Source organism: Hypomesus nipponensis, chromosome 10 (assembly GCF_054491055.1).
Source record: "Hypomesus nipponensis isolate SF chromosome 10, ASM5449105v1, whole genome shotgun sequence".
In the NCBI taxonomy this organism is placed as follows: domain Eukaryota; kingdom Metazoa; phylum Chordata; class Actinopteri; order Osmeriformes; family Osmeridae; genus Hypomesus; species Hypomesus nipponensis.
The window spans coordinates 4,331,065-4,357,781 of NC_140370.1; the positions used below are offsets into that span (position 1 = coordinate 4,331,065).

The 26,717-nt window shown below is 44.9% G+C and overlaps 3 protein-coding genes across 3 annotated transcripts; 2 read left to right on the forward strand and 1 right to left on the reverse strand.

Annotated features, from left to right (window-relative positions):
• Nucleotides 1-108: 108 nt before the first annotated feature.
• cebpd (CCAAT enhancer binding protein delta) lies at nucleotides 109-1,559 on the reverse strand. The gene has a single exon (XM_084707181.1). It carries the CDS (start codon nucleotides 1,326-1,328, stop codon nucleotides 450-452), a length of 879 nt encoding a protein of 292 aa, XP_084563307.1. The 5' UTR covers nucleotides 1,329-1,559; the 3' UTR covers nucleotides 109-449.
• A 1,342-nt stretch (nucleotides 1,560-2,901) lies between these two features.
• Nucleotides 2,902-11,296, forward strand: mcm4 (minichromosome maintenance complex component 4). Its single transcript, XM_084707182.1, has 17 exons — nucleotides 2,902-2,970; nucleotides 3,223-3,300; nucleotides 3,545-3,697; nucleotides 3,831-3,994; nucleotides 4,216-4,317; nucleotides 4,448-4,543; nucleotides 4,720-4,815; nucleotides 5,044-5,182; nucleotides 5,394-5,614; nucleotides 5,993-6,113; nucleotides 6,248-6,507; nucleotides 6,940-7,305; nucleotides 7,517-7,644; nucleotides 9,784-9,991; nucleotides 10,329-10,557; nucleotides 10,732-10,865; nucleotides 11,004-11,296. Exons 2-17 carry the CDS (start codon nucleotides 3,237-3,239, stop codon nucleotides 11,097-11,099), a joined length of 2,577 nt encoding a protein of 858 aa, XP_084563308.1. The 5' UTR covers nucleotides 2,902-2,970; nucleotides 3,223-3,236; the 3' UTR covers nucleotides 11,100-11,296.
• A 107-nt stretch (nucleotides 11,297-11,403) lies between these two features.
• ube2v2 (ubiquitin-conjugating enzyme E2 variant 2) lies at nucleotides 11,404-14,842 on the forward strand. Its single transcript, XM_084707184.1, has 4 exons — nucleotides 11,404-11,846; nucleotides 13,105-13,250; nucleotides 13,500-13,625; nucleotides 13,779-14,842. Exons 1-4 carry the CDS (start codon nucleotides 11,831-11,833, stop codon nucleotides 13,923-13,925), a joined length of 435 nt encoding a protein of 144 aa, XP_084563310.1. The 5' UTR covers nucleotides 11,404-11,830; the 3' UTR covers nucleotides 13,926-14,842.
• The last annotated feature ends 11,875 nt before the right edge of the window (nucleotides 14,843-26,717 follow it).

A 26,717-nucleotide genomic window follows, 5' to 3' on the forward strand; every position in this document is an offset into this window, starting at 1 on the left:
AGTTCTTTTTTTCTCTTCCAATGAGACAACATTTTCTTATGACACAACACAACCTGGCACAGCTGTGCCACCCTCAATTTTGCCCAGTCATGGATCACTGCACTTGAATAACTTTTCAGCAAGTTTATTATAGATTCCAAGTATTTCAAATTTGTATACAAACTATAAAATTCAAACATGCTCTGACTTTTTTTTTTTTTTTTTACAAAGTTTGGAATTATAAAACATGTACCATATCTGGTATAAAAAACATGTAAATGAAGTGGTAAAATAATTTAATGTAGAAAAATGCATTTTTCCCCCGAAAAAAGATTATGGCATCAACATGAGTAGGCTACGTCCAACATTTCCAGTGCCATGAAGGTAAGCTTTAAAATGCATCTGTTACAGATGGTAAATATGTATGAGGTATGTCTTTAAAAGTTCCGTTTAGAGATGCCAATAATCAATTATCGACTGTCCGCACCCTTGGACCCAAACGATGACTGCTTGAAGAATTCTCTCAAACCGGTCAACTCGCGAGTTAGCTGCTCTATAGTTTTGTGTAATCTGTCGTTTTCCGCACCCAGTTCAATCATATTTTGCTGTACGTCAAGGTTGCGTTGCTTTGCCTTGTCCCTGCTTTTCCTCACAGCAATGTTATTTCTCTCCCGTCTCTGACGATATTCGTGGCTGTATCTGTCAACAGACTTTTTCACCCTCTCCTTTCCGATTTTACGAGGTGAGGAGTGGGCTGAGCTCGCAGAAGAGAGCGGCTCTGGGGTTGATGGTGGCGTAGGTTGTCCCATAGGCAAACTGACCGAGGTCTGTGCGCAGGTTTCTATCTGGGAAGGTAGTGACGAGGACATTTCACTGTCACTCCAATCCGTCTCTTGTTTAATTGGTGCACTGAATATCTTGTCATATCCAACGTCGAATTTCCTCTCGAATTCTTTTTGGCTTCCAACGACTGCGTATGTGTTGGTTGACAGCTGTTGCAGGTTGTTGATTGTCGAGTTTTGCATGTAGAGATCATTCTTTTCTTGTTTCACAGTGTTGAACAGATCGAGAAAAAGTTCGTCGTTGCAAAGCTCAAGGTTTGGCACCGCTGTCATGGACTCTATGTACGAGCTGAAGTCGATGGCACTCTCATCGTCGTACATTGCAGGAGCTGTGCTTAGCTCGGCCATGGTACCGTCTTCGCCCGTGCCATCCCCTCGCCCGGGCTTGCAGACCTCCTGAACACCGCTCAGCTTGTTATTGTCGTAGAAATTGGCAGGCTCCATCGCCCAACTCATCTTGCATTGTGGTGACACGCACTGCGAATCCAGGCTGTATATGTCACACATGAACCCTGGTTTTCTCCACGTGGGGTCGGATGTAATCAAGTGTTGTCAATCAGTAACGTGCAAAGTCGATACAAATGGCTATAGTCGCACAGTAGGCTACACTGCTGTGAACCCCTCTCTTCTATGACCACGGGTTGCGTTCTTTATGTGCCGTGGGTTAATCCCTGTGCGCAAAGTTGTCACCGCACGTTATTAACTTCTTGTCAGAAGTACCTAAGTTTTCTGAAGCAGAAGACTTTCGCGGAGTGTAATTTGTATCGTCCCCGTGCTTACGTCAACCGTTTACCTCCCCCTTTGACAAACCAGTCAAGTCAAGTTTGGGTCACGTGCTCCCCGTAGCTCCCATTTGATGAGAGAAGGGCGGGTGCGAAGGCCACCCCCCTCTTTACTACGACTGTACTGGCAGGCGGACAATTTCATGTTGTTTATGTAGTTAGACTTTCAAGCCAGCATTCGTCTTTAAATTTCTGATATAGCAAAGGAGATCAAGTCAGGTGATACGGTATTTTGGACATGGTGTACAACCCAATGTTATTTTTAGCATTTCCCCTTCACCTCCAAAATAAGGCACTGCATCAGTGAAGTAGCATCTCATATACACAAAACACAGATTGTGATTGTTTTATAAAAGCAATATTACAGTGAAATGTTATAGTCACATATGAAAAACCCGCACAGAGACGGTTCACTGTCAGATACATTCTGGAAATCGGACAGAAAAGAGGGTGTTTGTCAGTTTCCTATTATCGTTTACTATGATTTAGACTTTGATTTGTTGTCAGATGATATTGACATTTTCATGTAACATACGCCACCCTGTGGCAAAAGTTGATAAATGGAGTAGCTGCAGGTACACGGTTTCTTCAACATACAATTTTCTAAAAGTACACTGGAAGGACAACACTCTTTTGTAGATTTGGTCACACGGGTAGTAATATACAGAAATTTGTATAGAGTAATCACTGCATAACTGCAGTGCATAACTGCCCTAAATTCAGTCTATCAGGTGTTAAAAAAAAATGGTAGCCTAAAGACTTTAGGCTAAAGTCTATGTCAGATTCTTGCCAAACGTCTGGTCGTACGTATAAAAGAAAGAAAGTGTATGACTTGTATAGAAATTAATGACAAGCACAAGAAAATCTTACGTGAAACATAAACGTGAATTTAGATCTGTAAACGTAAAATCTATAGGCCTACGACGATTAATTTAGGCTTATATGTCCAATTCTTCTGTCGTTTTACTTATTCACGGTTATAGAAAATTGTCTTCCGAGCGATTAAAACGTTTCATGTTTTTAATTTAGATTATTTATTTTTTGCTTTCTTCCCACTCTAACTCAAAGAGGTTGGAAGAAACCAATGTAGAATGGCGGGGACGACATTGCACTTCACACAATAACATTGCCTAGAGTAGATTCAGGGTAGACATTTAGGCATCTTGTACGTATATATCAACAATACACATAATACATGTTTACTGTTAAATAGATATAAAGAAATCAACTCGACAACCTAAAAGCTGACACCCCTTGAATTAGATGGTTTGCACTCCAAGGTAGTTATTGGCTAAAAATTCCCCGCGAATATTACGTCACATGTACAATTTCGCGCCATATCTAGTATAGTTCGACGTACGTTTGAGGTAAGGTTAAATAATTCATTCTAAAGTTACATAAAGTTGCTTCCACCGTTTATAACTGTTCCAAATGGAGGAAATACGCACGCATTATGCGTAAACGTGCTGTGCTAGTGTGTATAGAATGTCTTATCCATGGTTTCTTTCACAGCCAACATGCTTCTTTGTTAAAAGTATCAGTGGATTGACTACTGGACACGTGTCAATGATCAAATCAGAGCTTATCTTACATACTACAATTCTGATGTTTCATTGTAGAAGTTTGAACAACAATGTCTTCCCCAACTTCAACTCCCGGTGGACGTAAGCGTGGAAGAAGTGACAATCCATCTACTCGTAAGTTAGCTGTTGTTGGCTAGCCTCACATCCACAAAGGCTTTGCTTTATGATAGGCTAAATTACACGTTTAGCGGTAAATTAAACGCATGTTACGAATTGAGGTTTTCAATGGAAAATTCCACTGGTGAATCTCTTAATTAGCGTCATGAGCTGTCTTGAATGTTTTCCTGTAAACATTGAGTTTGACATGCTAACGTTAGCTAAAGGCTTTGAAGACAACCTGTATGTTCTCTCTCTACAGCTGGTAGTGATGGACCGCTGTCTCCTCCGTCCCAGAGACACCGAGCTCAGGACTCTTCCAACGGGGATCTGCCAGCTATGCCCACCTCCCCGGCCACAGACATCCAGAGCCCGGCCGTCCAAGACGCCCTGTTCTCCAGCCCCAGATGCTCAGGTAGCTACCGCTTCTGGTTCTTTTAAACAACCCTGTGCACTTTTCTCAGGACATATTAGCTCTTTTTCACTGTTGTACAGTCGGAAGTGCAACGTGGTAACTAGCATCATCATCCAACATTCTCTCCTGTCAGTTCTACCCAGTGAGGTGGACATGAGCTCTCCGCTTACCTACGGGACCCCCAGCTCCAGGGTGGAAGGGACCCCTCGCAGTGGCGTCCGCGGTACCCCGGCCAGGCAGCGCCCGGACTTGGGGTCAGTCAGGAAGGCTCCCCAGGTGGATCTGCACTCTGAGCCGGTAGGTGAAGCGATGGGCAGAATAACTTGTGTGTTTTGAAGATGTATGAATCAGTTGCACCCAGACGGTGATTTTAAAACGCACTTCAGTTATGTTATTGCCCGTTTTCAAACCATGTCTTATAACACTTGAGAATGAGAGTGGGGTGAAAACGCATGTGCGGAGGCCGTGATAACTGATCTAATCAATTCACTCCGTGGATCAACACGTTCCCCCCACAGCCATCAGCGGACGGAGCCGTGGCCAGCGAGCAGCCAGCAGGTCAGAGGCTGGTCATCTGGGGAACGGACGTCAACGTGGGGACCTGCAAGGAGAAGTTTCAGGTACGGAGGCCCAGCATGGCCCTCACGTCAGTCATCAACGCAACCGTCTCCTTCATCCAGTGTCCATTTGGAACCAACTCACTTGAATATGAAAGATTGTTTTTTGGGGGTTTCTTTGTCTTGTCCACAGAGGTTCCTGCAGAGATTCATTGACCCCAATTCAAATGAAGATGAGAACGCTGGCCTGGACCTGAACGAGCCCCTGTACATGCAGAAGCTGGAGGAGGCAAGTCCCACCCGGCCCAGTGGCTTTCCTACCACATCGCTCTCTCACCTGACCTGTCACAACTCAATCCCTTATCAAGAAAACCCAGCTCTCTCCTCGGACTGTAACAACATTGTTGAAGTGGTTCACCGATGCCCAGTGGTTGAAATGCTCACCTAACATTTTCTGTCTTGTAGATCAGTGTTGTTGGTGAGCCTGTGCTGAATGTGAATTGTGGACACGTGCAGTCCTTTGATGCAGACCTGTACAGGCAACTCATCTCGTACCCTCAGGTAAGTGTACACGATCAACGAAATACCATTTCTTTGGATGAGAAAAGAATAAACCAAAATGTATTCCCATTCTTCAACAATAACTTGGTCCTTCACATCTCAACCATAACTCGACACATTAATGACACTCAAATGACTGCTCGGCAAAGTCCTTCTGTCACATGGTGTTAAATGCTTACAGTGTATTCCTTAACCTTTATTCCCCCCCCCCCCCCCCCCCCCCCACAGGAAGTGATCCCGACCTTTGACATGGCTGTGAACGAGCTCTTCTTCGAGCGCTTTCCCGACTCCATCCTGGAGCACCAGATCCAGGTGCGCCCGTACAACGCCCTGAAGACCCGCAACATGAGGAGCCTCAACCCAGAGGGTGAGTTAGTCACCCCCACTGGCCCCCTTCCAGAACCTTCCCCCCGATGTGACGTCAGCCTCGTAACCCTCCTCCCGTCTGGCATCGCACCTCCTGTAACACGCTCACAAACACAATCTGTAAAGGGGAAGGTGGCGAGGCCTTGATTCTAAGCCCAAGTTTATTATTATTTTTTAATAATTCTAATTTAAAAAATGTATGTACAACCCAGACATTGACCAGCTGATCACCATCAGCGGCATGGTGATCCGCACGTCCCAGCTGATCCCAGAGATGCAGGAAGCCTTCTTCCAGTGCCAGGTGTGCGCTTCCAGCTCCCGCGTGGAGGTGGACCGTGGGCGCATCGCTGAGCCCGCCGTGTGCCGCAACTGCAACACCACCCACAGCCTGGCGCTCATCCACAACCGCTCCGCCTTCTCCGACAAGCAGATGGTGAGCCATGGAAGGTGTTCAGAAAACAGGCTGCTTGTGCTTGATTGATAGGCTTTCCCTCGCAGTTACCGCGCTGACGACGTGTGTCCGTATGTGCTGTGCTAGAGTATGGCCCGGAAGTGAAGCTGTTAGTCTATACATGCTCTCCCTGGCTAAATCTCACCCGATTTAGATTTTGTAGCAAATGATTTTGGGTTCTTTTAAGATGAAATTAATGCCTTAAGATGTATCATCAAAATGATGGACCAGTCCCCCTGACCAAAAAAAAGGAAGAACTTCCGAAGACGTCCCCGATATCCTGTCTCAAGAAGTCTTCCGTATAAAGACCTCGGCATGTAGTCCCAGGCCTGTCTTCACGATGCCTCTGCTGATCCTCAGATCAAGCTCCAGGAGTCTCCCGAGGACATGCCCGCTGGCCAGACGCCTCACACCACCATCGTCTACGCTCACAACGACCTGGTGGACAAAGTCCAGCCAGGAGACCGCATCAACATCACGGGTGAGTCCCTCCAAAAACCTATTTCCGTTGGCAGGCTGTTGTTGTTGTTGTTGTTGTTGTTGTTGTTGTTGGGTCAAAGTTGAAGGCAACTTCAGGGCTTGACGATGGTCGCGTGTCAACGCATGAACCCTCAGGCATCTACAGGGCTGTGCCCATGCGCATGAACCCCCGCCAGAGCAACGTCAAGTCGGTGTACAAGACCCACATCGACGCCATCCACTTCCGCAAGACGGACGAGAAGCGCTTGCATGTCCTGGGAGACGAGAGCGAGCACAAGCTGTTCACGGAGGAGCGCGTGCAGACCCTGAAGGAGCTGGCGGCCAAGCCCGACGTGTACGAGCGCCTCTCCTCCGCCCTGGCGCCAAGCATCTACGAACACGAGGACATTAAGAAGGTTCGTGTCCATGCGAAGCACAGCTGTTACCTGTCTGGTTACCACTTCCTCTTGAGACCATGCCCAGAGGTGGTTCATCATGCTGCGGTTTTGTGACAGTAAAATGGGTATTAATCCCATAGTTCTGACAGTTGACTAGTAAATTGTCTTGTTAGACTGTTGAACGTAAAGGTGCAAAAGGTATGATTTAGTTCTTTCAGGGATTTCCCCCCCCCCCCCCCATAAACATGTTGTGTAAGCTAACGAGGCCCTTTTGAGAGTTGACAGCTCAGTGCCAGAAAAATAATTTCAAACTTTGGATAACTCCAATCAGTTATCTTGTTACTATATACTGTTCCATGGCACACAAAAAAATCAGCAATACCGTTAAAGACGCATGTTTCGTTGGATAAAAGCACTGGGTAAATAAATACTGTTAACATGGTCTTCCAGGGCATTCTGCTGCAGCTGTTCGGGGGCACCCGTAAGGACTTCAGCCAGACGGGCAGAGGGAACTTCCGCGCCGAGGTCAACATCCTGCTCTGCGGCGACCCCGGCACTAGCAAGTCCCAGCTGCTGCAGTACGTGTACAACCTGGTGCCCCGCGGCCAGTACACGTCCGGGAAGGGCTCCAGCGCCGTGGGGCTGACGGCCTACGTGATGAAGGACCCAGAGACCCGGCAGCTGGTGCTGCAGACGGGGGCGCTGGTGCTCAGCGACAACGGCATCTGCTGCATTGACGAGTTTGACAAGATGAGCGACAGCACGCGTTCGGTGCTGCACGAGGTCATGGAGCAGCAGACCCTCTCCATCGCTAAGGCAGGCTTCCTTCCCGGTGGGCTGGGTGTGGTTGTGGGAGGGACGCAGGGGGAGAGTGGAGATCCAGAGGTCGCAGGTTTCAAATCTCACGATGTGCTGTACTTAGGCTTCGGATGAATTATTTTTAAGTCTGCTAAATGAAGGAAAAATAAAAAAGCGTTTTACGATGCGTTTTGAGAAGTTGCACTGACACTTTGGTTTGTGTGTGCAGGCTGGAATCATTTGCCAGCTGAATGCCCGTACATCTGTCTTGGCTGCAGCCAACCCAGTGGAATCCCAGTGGAACCCCAAGAAGACGACCATCGAGAACATCCAGCTGCCTCACACGCTACTGTCAAGGTACGCAACACCCGTCAGCAGGGCTTGACGTTGGCACCCGCTCACCCGCGAAATGCGGGTAGAATAAAGCTGTGGCGGGTAAAGCAGTCACTCTAGCCACTTTGGCAGATGGAATTCTATATCTCTCTCTATATATATTCTCTCTATTTTTTTTATTGTAGTCTTCTCAAAACACATCTAGAACAGGGTTCTCAAGCCTCACACATTGACCGTGAGACGCATTTCCACCAGTTCACGCTCACACACACCACACCTTGTTTCTCACGCTGAGAGGTTAACGCCTACCAAGTTGTCCTGCTAACGTTGTATACATTAATGGACGAGGCGCAGGTACAAAGTGAAGTTTCCTGCCGCCAGCATGTATCGTTTTCGCCCTGTGTTAGTCTCGGCCACCGTGCGTTCATTACTAGGCAACATACCGTATTTTCCGGACTATAAGTCACACTTTCAGGTGCGTGTGTGTGTGTGTGTGTGTATATAATTGTTAATGTTAATTCATACTGACTGACATGAACCAACAAGTTCAACGGATTCAGTGATGTGGAATGAGATTGTGAGCTTGGTGAACTAGCTTACCGGTAACTTGCTTGTTGAACTCAATAAAGAACATACCCTCCCACGTATGTTCTGTATTCAGGAACACACTTGACAGAGAAGGTAAGTTGGAAGAAAGCTCGTCTAACATTTTATACCGAAGAGAGGCTAAAACATTGGGTAATATAGCCCTTTTTTAACTAATTCTAAACCTAAAATATTATTGATGCAGTCAAAAACTCTACAACTGCTTTGTAACCAGAAGCTTTGGCTCAGTTTGGCTGGCTTAGGCTTATGTTATCTGAAACTAAGGAAAATGTTACAGGGTATGTGAAGGACTGAAAATGTATTTTTTTCATTTTATTTCAACTTTACACGTTACATTAAGACTACATTTATTAAAGCAGAGTGCTCTGGATATTTCTGTTACGTTTCATATCCTGTCAAAACACAGGCCTACATTAAATCTCACTCCAAGCTTTTGATAAAAATTGAGGACCCTGTCTAAAATAATAAACTCATTGCAAGGCAAGGATGTGGCAGCACATAACGGGTGTAGGAAAACCCGGAGGGCAGACACTGAAGGATTTAAAGGCTTTGTGTCTATTACAATATGTAATGATGTTATTCAATTACACATCTGTGTTCTAGAAAGAGTGGTGTGGAATCGCAGAGGTCCGATAATATCAGCTTAAATGCAGCAGTTGGAAGTCAACAAGTGCAGAGCTCTGTCTCGTTTCCCTACCCACAACAGAGTTTGGGCTGGTTCACCAAGTCCAACTGTCTCTGTCCCTGCCCCAGCATATACTATACAGTGCAATTAAAACAGGAGATGAAAAGAGTTTGCGCTTGTTCTTCTCGTGCATCAGGGAGTTGTTCTTGCCGACGCATCCCACCTGCTCGGGTGCTGTCTCAGCCCGGTTTCAAGGTTGCTTCTGGAATGAAGAGAAAGACACATACAGCCTGTTCCCCACACCCAGTGTGAGACACAATGTTTAAGCCTAAGCAAACTTTGAAGTTCAAAAGAATCTTAAGACACTATATATTGAAGACATGCATCCTTTATAGATTCGTACGGACATTGTTCCTGTTGCTATATTCACTAGTGCACAGTGCCCGTGATGCATTCATTGATTAAGATGCCACAAATATTAACTGAAATTATAGACAATCCTGTGCCCGTGATGCAGCTAGTGATTACAGTTCTAGAATTGTAATGTTTTATACATTCTTTAACACCTACACATAAGAGGGACGGAGTCAGGTGGCTGAGCAGTTAGGGAATCGGGCTAGTAATCAGAGGTTGCTGGTTAGATTCCCGGCTGTGATAAATGATGTTGCGTCCTTGGGTAAGGCACTTCACCCTACTTGCCTCGGGAGTACTTACTTTAAGTCGCTCTGGATAAGAGCGTATACTAAATGTGAATGTAAAGGAGAGAAACTGGTGATGAAACAAAAATGTTACTGTCAAGCGCTGCTTGTCAGCTAGGTGGACCCAAATATGTTGTGAATATAAATTGTTGGTTTTCCAAAAAGAGTTTACTTAAATCTATTTCCAAAGTGATCATTAATTGCTGATTAACTCTGGAATTTCCTCCCTGACAGATTTGATCTCATCTTCCTCATGCTGGATCCCCAAGATGAGGCTTATGACCGTCGCCTGGCCCACCACCTGGTGGCGCTCTACTACCAGAGCGAAGAACAAATTGAAGAGGAATTCCTGGACATGGCTGTGCTGAAGGACTACATAGCATACGCACGCACCTACATTAATCCAAGACTGAATGAAGAAGCTGGCCAGGCACTCATTGAGGTATTTTACTATTAACAGTTTTTACCCTTGGTGGGTGTGTCTCAACTATGGAATTATTGGGGCACCTGGTAAAGATGAGTGAAAAGGTTGATATAAAAAAAATATATATATATATATATATATATATATATATATCTCTATCTCACTTCTTTTTTTTTTTTTTTTTTTTACAATACAACTTTTAAATTGAAGGGTTAGGGTTAGTATATTTTATATATATATTTTATTTAGAGAATAAATATTTTATTTAGAGAAAAATTGAAGAATAGATATAGTTAACAAAACCATGTATATATTATTGTGTGACAACGGCTAACTCCAACTGCTCTTGCTCCAGGCCTATGTAGACATGAGGAAGATAGGCAGTGGCCGGGGCATGGTATCTGCCTACCCCAGGCAGCTGGAGTCTCTGATCCGCCTGGCAGAGGCCCACGCCAAGGTGCGCTTCTCTGACAAGGTGGAGACCATTGACGTAGAGGAGGCCAAGCGGCTGCACCGCGAGGCCCTCAAGCAGTCAGCCACAGACCCCAGAACTGGCTTTGTGGACATCTCTATCCTCACAACTGGTATGATGTGCAGTTCAGTGTATGCTCTAAAGTTGACAGTTTACCTAAGGCTTAAATGATCGTTTGATAGTAGATGACAATATCTATGACCCACGCATAGCCCCATTGCATGTGAAACTTTTTGGTCATACTTGGGCTATCTTTTTTTGACTGACTTTGTTTCTCTGCCTACAGGAATGAGTGCCACGGCCCGGAAACGCAAAGAAGAGCTTGCACAGGCTCTGAAGAAGTTAATGCAGTCCAAGGGAAAAACGCCTTCCATGAAATACCAGCAACTATTTGATGATCTCCGAGGACAGTCTGAAGCTGTAAGTTACTGCCAAACATTCTCTTCACCCTCATATCTGCCGTCACTTCCAATGAAATTACATTTGCTACACAGCCCTGACAAATTAAACAAAGATGACATTCCCCTCAACCGTTGGCTTTGTTTGATTGTTTTCCAGGCCATAACAAAGGACATGTTTGAGGAGGCACTTCGGGCCTTGGCAGATGAAGATTATCTGACAGTCACTGGAAAGACTGTTCGTCTTCTTGCCTAGAACACAGGCGCCCGCCTCCCATGTACAGTCAATAACACCACATGTCTCTCTCACCCCCTGTAGCAGCGTTCTCTGCTGAGCTGTAAAATATCTTTGATTCCCTGAATGTTATGAGACTTGATTATAGAACCAGCAATGTATACTTAGACGCTTTCCAACTGGTTATTGTGGTGAACAATAAATGCTTTTGTATGTAATTTGTTAATGATTGAGAGTAATTCAGATGGTCAATGTTATCAGCATGTTTTATTCCAGTGCAAACCTGTCAGATAAATGTATGAATAGCTGTGCACACACTTATTTATGAAGGCAGTTTGACTTTAACTGAATGTGAGTGGTTCTGAGCCATCGATCACCATCACAATGGCAGCACTGTATACTCTTTGTTAATGTATGCTTATGTAACTGGGTTACCTATTCCTTTTTATCGGTTCTTTGAGTGAAGACTCGTTGTGCGGTGCACTTTTCCTGCTGATCCCTATGCGCCCATTGTTATATTGCCTGATCTGATACAGACCCAAAAGTATTTCAAGTCATCACAACCTGATGAATTTCAAACAAACGTTTAAAACTCTTTAGTTGCCCACCATGTCTCTTTGACACCAATGCTGTTATCAGTATGCAATCTCTGCATACTTTGCCCCGCCCACATACCGAAACTTCCTACGGACTGATCCGGCATCATCCTGTGACTGTACTGTCTGTTGTCGACTTGGATTTGGCAGGTGAAGATGGCGGTCCCCTCAGGTTGGTCAGCCCTAATTATTCTCGTATGTTATTATATTGTTCAGATCAGCTAATGAAAGACACCAGAGGTCAGAAATGACTTTCCAGCACTTTGGGTAGGATGCTAAAATAACCAGCTAGTCAACTAGATGAAAAGCCTGATTGCCAAATGTAGCCGATTCAATCAATGAGTGGTCGTAAGCTTGTGTTGTGTGATCACACTGACCGCACTAGCCACTCTAGCTAGCTACTGTAGCTTGTCGATGAAGAAAATTAAACCGCAGACGCACGCAACATATTAGTAAATAATATCTTTCCCTTCATAGGAGCTATGAGCAGTGAAGATGAACTATAAGAGCACAACAAAGCTTGCTAGCTATTTAGGCAACATGGGGGGGCCTTTTTAGCGAGGCTAACTAGTGCTAATGCCTAGTAGAAATGTTTTGTCCTTTTTAGGTAGCATACCTCATAAAACTGATGAGTCTTTAGCTACAACTAGCTAGCACTAGCTCGATCAATTAACTGGAAACCTATGCTGGAAACTGTACACTGTTCCATACCTTAAAACTTGTGGAAATTATACATTGGTATGGGATAACGGCTTCACTACAACGTATACTACTAACGCTACGTTTTACCTAAATTATTTAACTTGATGCAAATATGGCCAGATTATTGCAATAACCGGGCCTGCCAGTGCAGGTGTGACACATGCCTTTCTTTGCACTCGAGAAGAGCCATTGAAAAAGAAAAGCCCTTTTCAATGGCTCTGCAGTCGAGGAAGTTGTAGCAGCTTTCACGCAAGTGCAGTCCGTCTCCACCCGTGGAATTTGCTGCAGCAGAGTTGTCATACCACATCAGTTTTTATGCATTTGAAGAATCTGCTGCACTTGTCATGCCCGACCTGTCAGCATGCCATTGCGCAGTGAGGTCCTCCTTACACCTGTTTCTTGTCCAATGCTATAGTGTTCCTTAAAGCCGTAATAACAAACATTTCAAGTGGATATAGTTTAATAGGCCTAATTAATGCTTTTAAGTGATGTCATTTTTTAGACGGGCTCCTTAGTTTAACAAATCAAGCAGGATACTTTTCATGTGTATTTGTCATACCATAGGAGGCTACAGTTCCAATAATGTTTTTTCCATAAAACCCTCCGTCATTTGAAATAAGTCTTCTTGGCAGAGTACGATGAAAAACAGAATGTCTTTTTGCATCTGAAATATTGTCAAACTCTGGCCTTTATAGCTACGTATTTGTGTTTGCTTCCATATTTTCTAGGAATCAAAGTTCCACGCAATTTTCGTTTGTTGGAGGAATTGGAAGAGGGCCAGAAGGGTGGAGATGGCACAGTCAGCTGGGGCCTTGAAGACGATGAAGACAGGACACTCACACGGTGGACAGGCATGATTCTGGGACCTCCACGTGTAAGCAAAGCAGCCCCAAAGGCACTAGATATAGCTACACACACAACCTTATCACTTGTATCACTCCTTATCGTACCTAGGCACTGTCTTTACCGTCTTGTCAAAAGCCCTATGGTAAGAGGAGGGAGGGAAGGGAGCAAGTGCAAACGGGTTTGAAAACAGTAAATCATTTAATTTAAAAAAGAGATTACGTTAATCCTGTTTTATTATTATAATCCCCATTATGTTCTGTTTCCCTTTATATTCCAGACTAATTATGAGAACAGGATATACAGTCTGAATATGGAATGTGGACCTAAATACCCAGAGGCACCTCCCACCTTTAGATTTGTTACCAAAATTTGCATGAATGGGATAAATAATTCAAATGGGACGGTAAGTCAATTCATGTTTGAACTTTATAACTTGACCGATTTACATTATTCTGCATAATGGAAAACGTGTCAATGAAGTAGTCAATTAAGAGCTCATCAAGGTTAGTTACTGTGTTTTCCCTCTCATTTCTCCTCTCCCTTTTCTCTCTCTCAGGTGGATGCACGTAGCATACCAATTTTGGCAAAATGGCAAAATTCGTTTAGCATTAAATTTGTTCTTCACGAGTTAAGGCGTCTAATGATGTCCAAAGAGAATATGAAGCTTCCACAGCCACCTGAAGGACAAACCTACAGCAATTAATTGTACTAGAATGTTTTGACCCTCTGTCTTAAACCCTTGTAAAAGTGGTGTTCATCATGACAGATGCTCACTTCATACACTGACAGTTATGTCTGAAGATAAGAGGAAGACTGAACTCGATTATTCACTTGGAAATATCCCCACAGCAAGGCAATGACTAAAATTGAATAAGTTTAATTGCACAAAGTCGTCAATTTATCAAAGTTACTTTGCAGTAAACTTTAGAATGGTATTTGCTGGCTTTTAAAGAGAAGCATGACACCAGCTGAGGCTGTTTTGGAGTCTGGAAAATGTAATGAACAATGGCTTGACATGTCAATGAGTCTATTAATAAGCAGGTATCAGATAATTATTGAAATGTGGCTGTTCTTTAAAACTCGTGTGTATTGTTTTTTGTTTTTTATATCAGTGTTTAACACAGTACCAATATGTTTCATGCTGCTCATTACCTTATAGTTTGAAGCCTGTTGTGAATGATGGAGTATTAACATGATTCCAAAACACCCTTGTTCATTATGTTTGATTATTTAGATTTTTTTTAATGAAAGTCACTGGCTCTCTTGATTTTAATCAAGTGGTTACAAGTTTTTCCTCTCATCAGGTTACTTTGACTGTAACATTTATTTGAAAGGGTAAAGGATGGCCTGACAGAGGGCTATACACAAGTCTTGATTTGATTTAGAATGTTCAATTTAGGAAGGATATGGGAATATGCTGCATATATAAATATTAAGTGTCTTTAGTGGAACAGTAGTGTCACAAGATGTTTTTTTTTGGGGGGTGGGGTTTATTTTTTTATTTTTTTATATATATATGAGTTTGACACTATACCATTGTTTTTCCCTGCTTTTTGACATGTAACAGGTTTTGAAGCCTGTTCTCAATAAATATATTACATTTGATGAAGTTAAAAAGAACCTGGATCCAAATTTCTGAAATAAAATTCAGTCTGAGAATTAAGTTACATACAGAATTATACATTGTTCTGGTCTGCAGTGACAGTAATGATGCTCTGGTCTGCAGTGACGGTAATGATGCTCTGGTCTGCAGTGACGGTAATGATGCTCTGGTCTGCAGTGACGGTAATGATGCTCTGGTCTGCAGTGATGGTAATGATGCTCTGGTCTGCAGTGACGGTAATGATGCTCTGGTCTGCAGTGACGGTAATGATGCTCTGGTCTGCAGTGACAGAAATGATGCTCTGGTCTGCAGTATACTTTAGCCTTTTACTGTTGTTACTGTTTCCATTTTCTTGTATTCACAATTCTGTTGTTGCACTATGAAGTTAAATGAACTACACTTATTGCCAATATATTGCCTATTGTGCACATACTATGATGTTTTTCATGCTTAAATGGGTCCAAAGATTAATCTTTTGAATCTAAAGTAATTGCTTTGTGGATGGATTACCATTTGGAATAATCAGAGTACTGTTTATAACAGGCCAGCTATAGCCAAGATATTGCACAAGGAGATAGTTAGGCCTGCATTAATCTAATGCCCTCTGGACATGATGTACTACATTCATTTATTTGCTTCATATCCTGTATTATGGATGTTAACTTCCCAGGAGTCGTAATGATTAACTTTGGATATGGAAAATGGAACCAAACTAAAATAGCACTAAAACCATTAGGGTTCCAGAGGTCAATCCCAGTCCAAGCACTGAGGATGGGATGGGTTGGTTTCTGACAGGCCACTACCCTTGGCCTGGGATAACCTTCCACCATGCTTCTCTCCTGCGGCGGCCGGCTGGCTAGGAGCAGCTGGTCCTGTCTGAAGCGCATCCCTGCACTGTCAGAACGCCCACGTTGCTCTGCGCACAGCACGCCATCACCTCCGAATGGAGGAGATTTGCGATGAGTAGCCCTTCCTCGGTGTGTTCGCTGGGGTTACATACTGTATTTGTTTAGAGATCTCATCTCGCAACAGATAGGCTTACATAAACAGATAGGCTTCCATAAACAGATTGGCTTCTATAAACAGCGGATATACTGCGTATCCAAAAGAACAGTGGAGAAAACTTGAGATGTCATTTCATGAGTGTTAGTTCTATTGTAAATAGAACGGCTGTTGAACTATAGAGCGGCACAAACATCTCAGCGGAATATTAAAACGACCTAAATACTCAATGGAACCACATCCTTATTAGAAATCCTTCATCCATTTCTATCATTTACTCATCAAAAATCCTGGTTCCGACTGCTTTGTTTTGCCCAGTTACATTTGCATGGATGCTCAAGAAATGTGGCTTTGATGTGTAGGTGGGGAATCTTCTGCCCCTGTCTCTGCTTCAAGCAACACCAGAACAAATACACTCAGACACCATCCCCTAGAGGGAGCTGTTTACCAGTTCATGTTGCCGAGCAGTCGTCAGGGGGCCTCTGGAGGACTTGACTGTTGTGAGAGGGGGGGCGGTGTTAGGGGGGGGCAGTGTGAGAGGGGGGGGACGGTGTGAGAGGCAGGGGCAGTTTGAGGGGGGGACGGTGTGAGGGGGGGACGGTGTGAGGGGGGGAGGCAGTTGAGGGGGGGGCAGTGTGAGAGGGGGGGGACGGTGTGAGAGGCTGGGGCAGTTTGAGGGGGGGACGGTGTGAGGGGGGGAGGCAGTTGAGGGGGGGGCAGTGTGATAGGTGGGGGCAGTGTGTGTGGGGGGGGGGGGGGGGGGGCAGTGTGAGGGGGGGGCAGTTTGATGCTTGTGGTGCTCCTGGCTCCATTTCTACGTGTTCAGATCATGTTCTTGAATACAGCTTTGTTGTTAGTGCCAAAGGGATGCACGCTTATTCTTTTAGTGCTGCTCATTACTCTGTGTCCGTTTTTGTACTCTTTGTGCTTCTAAATCTAATTACAGTGAATGAATGATTTATTAACATGACGAATAAATCATTCTGTTCATTTCCACTGTCTTGCCTGCCGGAAGTTCCAAGAGGAAAAGTTCAATCGGAATATAATGTTGTTCTTCCAAATGTCTCCTGTCTGTTGAGTTTTTTCCTGTTGCAGTGGATATTCCAGTGATTAACCCTTGTGTTATCTTCGGGTCATTCTGACCCATCAGTCATTGTGACCCTCTGTCGTTTGCAACAACTTTACCGCATACAAAATCAAAGTGAAGCATTTTCTTTTAACCGTTGGGCTGTCTCAGACCCCCACATTGCGATGGTTAAAAGAAAATTATTTTTATTTGCTTTTGTATTGGGTAAAGTTGGGTAAATACAACGATGGTTTTGTTATGAACCTTTTGGTCATGTGACCCGAAGGCAGCACAAGGGTTAAACAGTGTCAGGCAGAAACATTGTCACTGGAAGACTTCAGTTCCTTGCTTATATGACCTTCAGCAGACTTATGGGACACACCAGACCTTCAGTGCATGACACAAGGGCAAAAGGTTCAAATCATTTTAGAGGAGTTGGAGAACTCAGTTCTGTGTGCTGATCCCGGAAAGATTATGACTTTCTCGGGCCCTTCAAATACTGTAGTACATAGCTACCACCCTGCCTGTGTGACTCTTCACCCACCAGAGACGTCCTCCTATGTATTATCATTCAAACTAAGCCTTCTATGCTTTAACTCGAGAGAAACTCATCTTATTCAGAGCAGCCAAGTCATACCTGACGGTTTAACCCCCAACCCATCAGGCTAATCTGAATTTCAAACTCGGTCATCTGAACAAAGCATCTGTCGAATCCCTTTTCTTTTATCTCCTAGCTCTATGCAAGAAAACTGGATTGGAGGCTTACCGAGATGATTTCATGTTTTATTCCAGTTCTGCTCCAGTTCTGGAGTGTGCTGTGTCACACTCAGACAGGGAGAGAAATGGGTAAACGTTAGTTTTGGGTTGGAATGACTCGACCTAGCCTGAGACTGCTCAGTGATCTAAGTTGGGAAGGAATGTCAGGAGAACATGAGTGCTAGTCTACTGTGACCGGCTTCTGGAGCCACAACTCCTTTGTGAGTTCTTGCCTTGCACCCCCAACTCAACCACCCCTCCCCTGCCCCCCCCCCCCCCCCCTCCCCCCTGCCTCCCGAGGGCCAGGAGGTCATGTCTTCTGTCTGTTCATACTGTAAATAGCTTTGTCTTCTTTATGGCCATGGGAAGAATGTGTAAAAAAAAAGAAAGTATCCCTCCTTATGAAATATTCCTTTTTTTTTCAGCTTTGTCATGCTAATGATGTCCTGCGCATACATTTTACATAATATGACATGCTTGAAGAATGTGGTGTAGAATATAGTTTAAAACTGGGGGAAATTGCACCCCAGGACACTCGGCCTACATTTCTATCAACATGGGGAGGTGGAACAGTGAATGGGAGACGGTGTCCCAGCCAGGGTTTCTCTTTTCAAGTCGTTTGTCTATAGTTTATTTAAAAAAAAGACTTCAATTGGTAACAGAATCGCATTGTTTATTCTGATGGGAGTTGCTTACATATTCAGGTTTTGTGCTGTGAAAACAGTCAAGGTCTGGTGTGTGTTGAAGTCCTGTATTTACAGTGAGGTACATGAATGGCCTCCTCTTACTGTGAGAAAAGAGAGCGATTGGAACCACATGTCAGCTGCACTCGGGTCTCCCTGAGCTATTGACATGCACTTCACAGAGCAACGCTTCACAGAGCAACGCTTCACAGAGCAACGCTTCACAGAGCAACGCTTCACAGAGCAGCACATAACAGCACAAAGCAGGGCTTCACAGAGCAGCACAGAGCAGCATAGAGCAACACTTTGCAGAGCAGCGAAGAGCAGCACTTCACAGAGCAGCACTTTGCAGCTTAGCACAGGGCAACACTTCACAGAGCACCACTTCGCTTTGCAGAGCAGCACTTTGCAGAGCAGCACGTTGCAGAGCAGAGCAGCGCTTCACAGAGCAGCGCTTCACAGAGCAGCGCTTCACAGAGCAGCGCTTCACAGAGCAGCACTTCACAGAGCAGTCTGCATGAAGATATGCCTCAATGTATGCTCAAGGTTATTTGTGCTTCTGCTTGTTGGAATGTAGGCTCACAGAGAGACAGCCTCTATTCAGGGGCAGCCACTGATTCATATGTTAGCCTGATATAAACAGTATATGACAATAAACAGAATGTGTGGAACAAGTATGCAAGTTCCCTACATGTACTTCCTGATGAAATCCCCAGTGTGATCTTGAGAGCCTGAATGTTGGAGAGAAAAAGTCTGTAGACTTCATTAAAGAGAAAAAGATGAACAAATAATCTGTGTACTCATTGCATTTCAAGTTATTTACACAGAGAAAAAGTCCGTAGACTTCATGTCTCTCCTCAGCGGGAACTATTAAATTACCGCTGGATGTTTTTAATTACCTCACATAAATGTTGGAACACAACACTTCTCCAGTGTTAGGGCCTTATTATGTCCCACATGTTTAGGGAAGCAAGGCTTGCACTTAATCGTGGTGGTCCTTGTGTGATTCTGGCATTGGAAATGTGGCTTTGTGAGAGAAAGTGAGCGTTCCTGCTGCTGGCGCAAGGCGAGAGGAAATGGGTAGTAAAAAAACAGAAATAAAAAAAAGTCGGCGGCATGCTGGAGCCAGTGATTCTGGGATCCACTTAATTGCTCTTAAATGAAAAAGATTTTTGGCTTCCCATTTGCCGTGTTTAAAGAAAGTCAAGTCAAATCCCATATGTATACCAGCCAGTCGGCAACCCTCATCCAGCAGTATAAGCACTAATCCCTTTCTCTCACCCGTGCCATCAGTAATATTATCATTAATACTGAGAGGACTGTGCATGATAAGCAAACTGGGGAACAGAAATACCGTCCTGCTGCCTCTGCTTTTTTCCCTACGGTCACAAAGACTGTTCAGCACAACATGTTGTTTGAACCATCATGTCACCATCCGTATCTGCTCTTGCTCCCAGTGACCTATTATGCACTGAATTGTGCCATCATGCCTGATGCCTTGAAGACACAGCCATCCAATTTATGTGATGGTTTTATTCATTTGCTTGGATATTCATTTAGCGGTTCTGAATACCTTGCAATAGGCTAATCCTTGAAAATGTATCTATTCTATTCCATTCCCCTCAATTTGAACGGCACTCATTTTACATATCCAGAAGGTGGAACCATCGTTTATTTTGGACAGACCCCATCATATCCGGCTACCTCATTCATGCCCTCAATAATAATTACACACCGCCACCATTCACATTGGTGTTCTTCTGCCCCTTGTGATGGTTGGGTGTGATCACGTCTGTCAGCCAGGGATCGTCACCATGCTAATGTCACATTAGCCTGTCGCGCCGTGTCAGACAGTGCTTTGTAGTCGTTAATTGTTGAGAGAAGTGTGTCACATCCTGTCAAGCTGACTGCCGCTGTCCCCGCGGTCACCCCCTCATGCCCAGTGCCTGCTGGTGCTATTGTGGCAGCGATGGCCACCGAGAGGAGATCCTGGCCCCGCAGGAAGAGGGACAATACAGGGAAGGAAGAGGAGGGAATCCTGGCCCGTGTGCTGCTGGAGCCCGCTGGAGCCTGGTGTCCCCAGGAGCATTCCCCCACGACCGTCCTTTCACCGTCCTCCACTCCTGGCCTTTGTCATCACGGCTTTGAATTGTGTGTGTGCAGAAAACGATAGCGGATGTGTTTTTTTTTCTTCTCCTTCTGCTTCTCAATTGTGTTGATTAGTAGTTGATTCAGTGTTCAGTGTTTTGAGGATGTCTCAGTATGCTTCACAGAAGGAAACGTAAGTAAAAATGGGCCTATTGGACAAGAGGATTAAGGCAAAAAGGAAGAGAAGGGAAATAAAGTTGTAGACATAGAATTAAAGGGAGAGACACATCAGGCTCAACCAAAGCTAATATCGAGGACTCAATAACACATGGAGAGCCTGCAAGAAAAACACACCTCCCCACAAAATAATCTTCAAAAAATGGTTTTCTTCAACATCATCCACAAGTCCCTCATCAGATTGAATACTGCAAGATCCCATTTCAAAGGGTGTGAGAGGAGAGATCCTACCAAGTCTTCACATTCGTTAATGCAGCCAGCCCAACTGACGCTCCTGAGGCAAATAGGATTATGTAAAAGTCATTTTTGTGTTTATAACCAATTATAGGATACAAACTACACAGTGCGATCCCTCCAAATCTGATTAAACACAGACCTCTGTCCATACTGGGAAAGTTTTGGTTATTTGTATCAGGGTTCAAACTATAGTACTACAGGAGAGTTTGTGTGGCCTCGGGTGGATGGGGTCATTGTTTGCTCATGTTGAGTGGTTGAATATTCAACAAAAAACAAGAGACCAACATCTTAGCATTCAGCCCCCGGCCACATGAAAACGTGCCTCTTACCATAAAAGATGATGCACTTGGTTACACAGCACACTAGGAAAAGAGCAAAAAGAGACATCCAAATATTTCCATGGCTCCTGCGGCTTTCTGCTAGCATAGTTCTGGCATGAGCTCATGCGTGTGCGGCTGGTTTCTGCTCTCTCAGCACTGTTCCTTCCCAGCCCTCAAGTATCAGTCTCCCTGCTAACTAGCCATCAACATCCAGGCTGCTCACTCACGTCACGGGCTCTCCATGAAACAGCCCGAAGACAGACTTGCTCCTCAAAGCGCTGAGCGTGGAGATCTTAATAAAAGGAGAAGACATTGTAGTTATTTCATTCCAAACACGCAAATGCTTGCAGTGTTTTAGCTCTATCTCACTTTTCGAAATCAGTGCAGCAGTCCTTAAGGGTTTGAACATTTTTCAAGAAATAAAACCAAGAGTCAATAAACTGTCTGCATTTTTTACTGTGTGTAATTTTGACTATAAGTAGGCTTATGAAACACTTATTCCTTTAATTCATCTCAGTGGTTCTTTTCGTGAGCCCTGATCCAACTGGAAAAGTTGTTTCAAAATGTGACAGGACCTTTTTTTGTGGGTTAAGCTTTCTTTTCAACTGAAGTGCAAATCTCCCTAAGAAAGAGTCTCAGCGGTATTAACCAACCATAAATTGACATGAAATGTATTCCTGATAATGCAAACACTGGGAACAGAGGAGCCAGAAATAACTCTCTCCTGCAAGATGTGGAAGAGATTAGGACCAGCGAGCAAGTGGGGGAGGTGGGGTTGGAAAGAAGGGGGGGACTGGGAAAGGAGGGGGGGGGGGGTCATGACTGTCTGTGGAGAGTAGAGAGTGAGACGGCCCGGCAAGAGCCAAGGAGAGAGGTGGGGGGTGGCCCCGTGAAAAGGAACTCATAAAAGTCACATTTGTTGGTGATGCATGAGGAAGTGAAGCCAGCTTTGGCACACGTGTCTGTGGTGCTAAATTAACTGTTAACACAAATAATCAAAGTGCAGGGCCCATTGAGCGCTGGCGCCAGTGAAATGAGGGGGAAGGCTGGCTTGCAGGCGCCTCCCTCCAAGAGCTGCAGCCTAGCTTGCTAGCTAGCAGGTGGAGGTTCACCAGGGGCTTTTGCAGGATGGAAGTGCTTACAAAACACGCTGGCCTGCCCGCTGTCAGAGGAAAGGACCACGGCACTCCTGCTTTCCAGCTATTGTTTGGAAGCGTGCTTCTCTTTTTAGATCTTACTTTGGACCCCCCCCCCCCCCCAATATCAGAGACACTGAGGGTGGGAACTACCTAACGCTAATGAAGATGTTTCTGTCGTGACCTTGCAGTTGGCCTTTTCTGCATCTCTGTCAAAACTGAGTGTGAGAGGATCACATCTCTGTCCTCCTTGGAGCCAGGGGCCTTGTTGTGATAACTCAGTCTGAGTTGTGGAGGGTAACATGAGTAAAGGGTCCGGAGGGGGGGTGGAGGGGTGGGGGGGGGGGGGGGGGGGAACTTGTGGAGACAGTTCGAGGGCAGACTGTGGTGGCCACAGAGCCATTTCCTGTGTTGAAGAACGCCCCCCAGACTCCAGCTGCCAATGGACTGTTACGGACTCCACAAACACATTGATTTTAGAAAGATAAATACAAAAGAATTCCCTGCCCGCTGGATCAGGGTGAGTCACACTCACATGGCGTGAAAATGCAGTATTATTGTTGGTTGAACAAAAATCAGTATTTGTTCGTTTTTCTTTCTTTTCTTTTTTTTTTTTTTTCTTTTACAAAAGTAAGTCACAGATTTAGCGCAGAATAGATGTCCACGATAACTTATGCATTTAATAAATGAGCTCAAAAATCTGAAGGCTCGACTTCTTGAAACATCAAACGGAGATCACTTTCCTTTGTCGCGTGTGTTCCGATTCTGCCCTTCCTAAAACAGTCGAGTCGTGAGGGGAAAATACAGACGAGGGGCTCGGAAAAAGTAATCCCCCGCAGCCTTGTGACATCAGCACAGAGGAAGCTCGGCCTCTGATGCTCCCCACTTCCCAGGCAGCCCACCGCTGGGCCCTAGACTGGAGCTGCCTGGCGCCACAGTCATCATATGTGTCACTCACTTGCAAAACTCACTGTTTTCCTTAGAGGATGAGCTAAGCTCCTCCTTTGGCCTTAACGATTTATTTTAGACTCCAGCGTCCAGAGACCCCTTTTCTTCCAATCTGCGTTTATCTTGGCCATGTTGTTTCAATGGGAACCAATCAGCTTAGGCTCCGGTGGAATGTCCCCTGAGACTTGCCTTGGTTTCCCAATAGGCCCATTCATTTTGAGGACACAAGTTTAACATCTGGCTTGTATTAGTGCTCTTACAATAGCTCTCATCTAGAGCTCGGACGCTCGATGGAACAAGAGAGCAATCAGTCCCTACAGCAACATTATTTGATAGTAAATCTCACGCACAAATGACTGACTTCTTCTCTTCGGCAAAGATAACACAAGTGTGTTTTCAAACGTGGGGTGTTCAATCAGTTTGTTAATTCCAGAAGTTTCTGATGAATAATAATTGTATCAAAAGATTTACAGTTCTGTATTACTTTACAATGTTTGTGTATATTGTACAAATAAGAGATATGTAAAATGACTCTTTTCAAAACAGCCAAAAAGTGAAGAGAGAAGCAATATATGGTGCTAAATTTCTCAGGAATGTGGCCACAGAAAATGTAGGGATTCATATTAGCACAAACCCCAAACAGCTATATGGCCAGAAAGTGATTTAATAGCAGGATAAAAACTGTGTATATTATGTAAACTACATTCCACTCTCTTGGATCCATGAATTTACATGGAGAGGACTTTGTAATCATAGCTTTCGTTCCTGGGGTATCGGGATTGACACTGCATGCTCAATGAGAAAGCAGTGATCCGGAAGGTGTGTGTATGTGTGTGCGTGTTTCAAGTAATCTCTGCTGCTCCCTGCTCCTGATAAGCGTTTGTGCTCATCCTCTCTCTCTCTCTCTCTCTCTCTCTCTCTCTCTCTCTCTCTCTCTCTCTCTCTCTCTCTCTCTCTCTCTCTCTCTCTCTCTCTCTGTCTCTCTCTTTCTCGCTCTCTCTTTCTCTCTCTCTCGCTCTCTCCACTCTCTCTCTTCACTCTCTCCCCCTCCTCTCCCCCCCCCCCTCTCTCTCTCTCTTCTCTCCCTTTCTCTCTCTCCCTTCCCTCTATGCTGTGGCAGGTTTGGCTCTCCTGCTGTCCTGCGCACCTAACAGAAGACTGTGGTACACGTCGAGGTGTCTGCCAGTGTCTGCCTGCCAAATGACTGAACAGGAAGTGGAGCAATGAGAAAGCTTTTAAAAGTTTCCTCTCAGGAATGTTTCTTTCGTAAGACCTGCCCTCAGAGATGCCTCCCTATCATGCTGAGTATTGATCAAAGCACTGTAATTGTTTTTACCCAGGAAGATTTATTCTGGCACTGCAGATATATTTTCCCATGATGTTGCCTCTTATCGTGCATATCTGACTCAGACAGAGTGACTATTGTGCTTTTCATTATTTAAAATGACCCATTCAACCTCACTGTCTGGTTCAGTTCCTCTATAAGTCATTGGGGCTTTTTCTATTTTGGGTAATGGAATCCCTCCTGGTATAATTCACACTGACTGAGATGGACATTGTGAGATTCGTGGAGTCAATGTTTTTCTTTGCTATTTGTTCTGGATTTTTAGTTTTATCTTTTTTTTTTTTACAATTTTACAATTTACTTTGGTTAACTAGACTTCAGTACTGAAACCTCTCCATTTCAAGTTTTCTGTCAACATGCACCCCGGCTGGTCTGGAGAAACTGCTGTTCGGCTCCACCCGCCACACGTTACCTGAGGTGACCTCTTCCAACTTTTGTTTTGTTTCTGATGTGACCAGCCCACTCTCACAGTAAACATACAATCTTCCTATCAGCCAGTCATTTAGCCAGCCCCAGGTTCTGTGAAACACAACACAGATTCCTAAATGGCTGTGAAGACAGAGCGATTGTTTGAACTGCCTCCCCCAGGTTCTGTAAACAGGGACTTCAAACATGGCCTCCACCTCCCAGATGGGACACATTTCCACATTACGGTTGTGACATAACTTTCAATCACCCAAACAAAACCTGCCTGTCTGCAGCATTGCATCACCAGCTGTCAGAAGGGAAGACCTGTGCATTCTGTCAGGACGTTTGACTTCAATTTCTCATCCTCTGGTCTTGCTCATTTGTGTTGTGGATATCAGGCTGAAGTAGAGGTGTGCTGGAGTTCGCTGGCAGGGGGTTGGGGGGGGGGGAGAGAGAGAGAGGGGGGTTGAAAGGTCACTAATTCATGGGCGGTAACTGTGTGTCAGACTCCACAGTAAATTCTGGCAACGCTCACCCATTGGTGTCGCCCTGAAACCCAAACATTTCAACCTTTGACCTGCCAAGGGGTTTGGTTTACAGCCAGCGTTAAGGATGCTGATAGCCTGCTGAGAACCTGCTCATTTGATCTCAGGAACTGGACCATCTCCACAATGAGGAACTTTGTTGGACACTTTTTCTGTTGACATAACATTTCTGTTTACATATCCATTTCCCAATTTATACCTCAGTATTTGTGCCCCCTTCACGTATCAAAGATTTACATTGACTATAATATTGGGTGGTTGCTGTTTCATCATATCAATACCCACCAAGCTGCCTTTTTTGTATTTTGTTGTGTGTTAGGCCCTATACATATATACTGTATTTTACCTAAAACAACCACCATTATTGGCTGGATTTTTTATTTGAGCAATTTAAGGTGTCAATTCAAACGCGAGAGTAACTGAAATCCACCAAGTAACAACTTTAAACGATACTGCATGAGCTGTATTTACCAGTAAGTGGCCATTTAAAGGGGTCCGCATTAACCACCTCATCCCACACGCTCTACCGCCTTCTGTTTACATCCCCATTAGCAGTGGTTCTCTGAATGGCTGGCAGAGCAGCGCTCTGGCTACTCGCTGCTACAATTAGGTTAGCATTGTGAAGTGTTAGGGCCTCGGCTCCTGTGAGGGATAGTGTTTTATTTGTCACCTGGGAGCTCAGCTCAGAGGCCGGGTCACAGTTCCACACAGCGGGGACCTTGTAAACTGCTGGCTGCTGCCGCCAAGGCTGACATGCAACAGGGCTGCCATTCAACCGTCTGACCAGGAATGTCTCCTGCAGCAGTGGGTGGGAGTGGAGGGAGGGGGGGGGGTGTTGGGGGGGAAGGTTGGGGGGGGGGGAGGTCTTTTAGGGGGGGAGGGTTGGACGGAAGTCGGATCTGGTCTGAAGGGAACAGACGGACGAGCTGCGAGCGCACAGTGGTTCCTTTGAGAGAACCACTCAAAGCCTCCTTTGACGGTGGCCCGTGTCAGCTGATTGCAAGTCTCTGTCTCCACAGTGATCTGATGTTTAATGTGTCCGTGACCCCGCCCCCCCTCCCCCCCCCGGCCTCCCCAGCGTGTGATGATTGGCCGGGTGTTAGGTTATTGGGTCACAGGAG

Excerpts from the sequence above, each read along its gene's own strand:
- ube2v2 (XM_084707184.1), top strand. Across the intron at positions 13,251-13,499 it reads TGATTCTGGGACCTCCACGT|ACTAATTATGAGAACAGGAT; the intron begins GTAAGCAAAGCA and ends TTTATATTCCAG. Across the intron at positions 13,626-13,778 it reads TAAATAATTCAAATGGGACG|GTGGATGCACGTAGCATACC; the intron begins GTAAGTCAATTC and ends TCTCTCTCTCAG.
- mcm4 (XM_084707182.1), top strand. The coding sequence starts at position 3,237 with ATGTCTTCCCCAACTTCAACTCCCGGTGGACGTAAGCGTGGAAGAAGT. Across the intron at positions 4,318-4,447 it reads CCTGCAAGGAGAAGTTTCAG|AGGTTCCTGCAGAGATTCAT; the intron begins GTACGGAGGCCC and ends TCTTGTCCACAG. Across the intron at positions 5,183-5,393 it reads GAGGAGCCTCAACCCAGAGG|ACATTGACCAGCTGATCACC; the intron begins GTGAGTTAGTCA and ends TGTACAACCCAG.
- cebpd (XM_084707181.1), bottom strand. The coding sequence starts at position 1,328 with ATGTGTGACATATACAGCCTGGATTCGCAGTGCGTGTCACCACAATGC.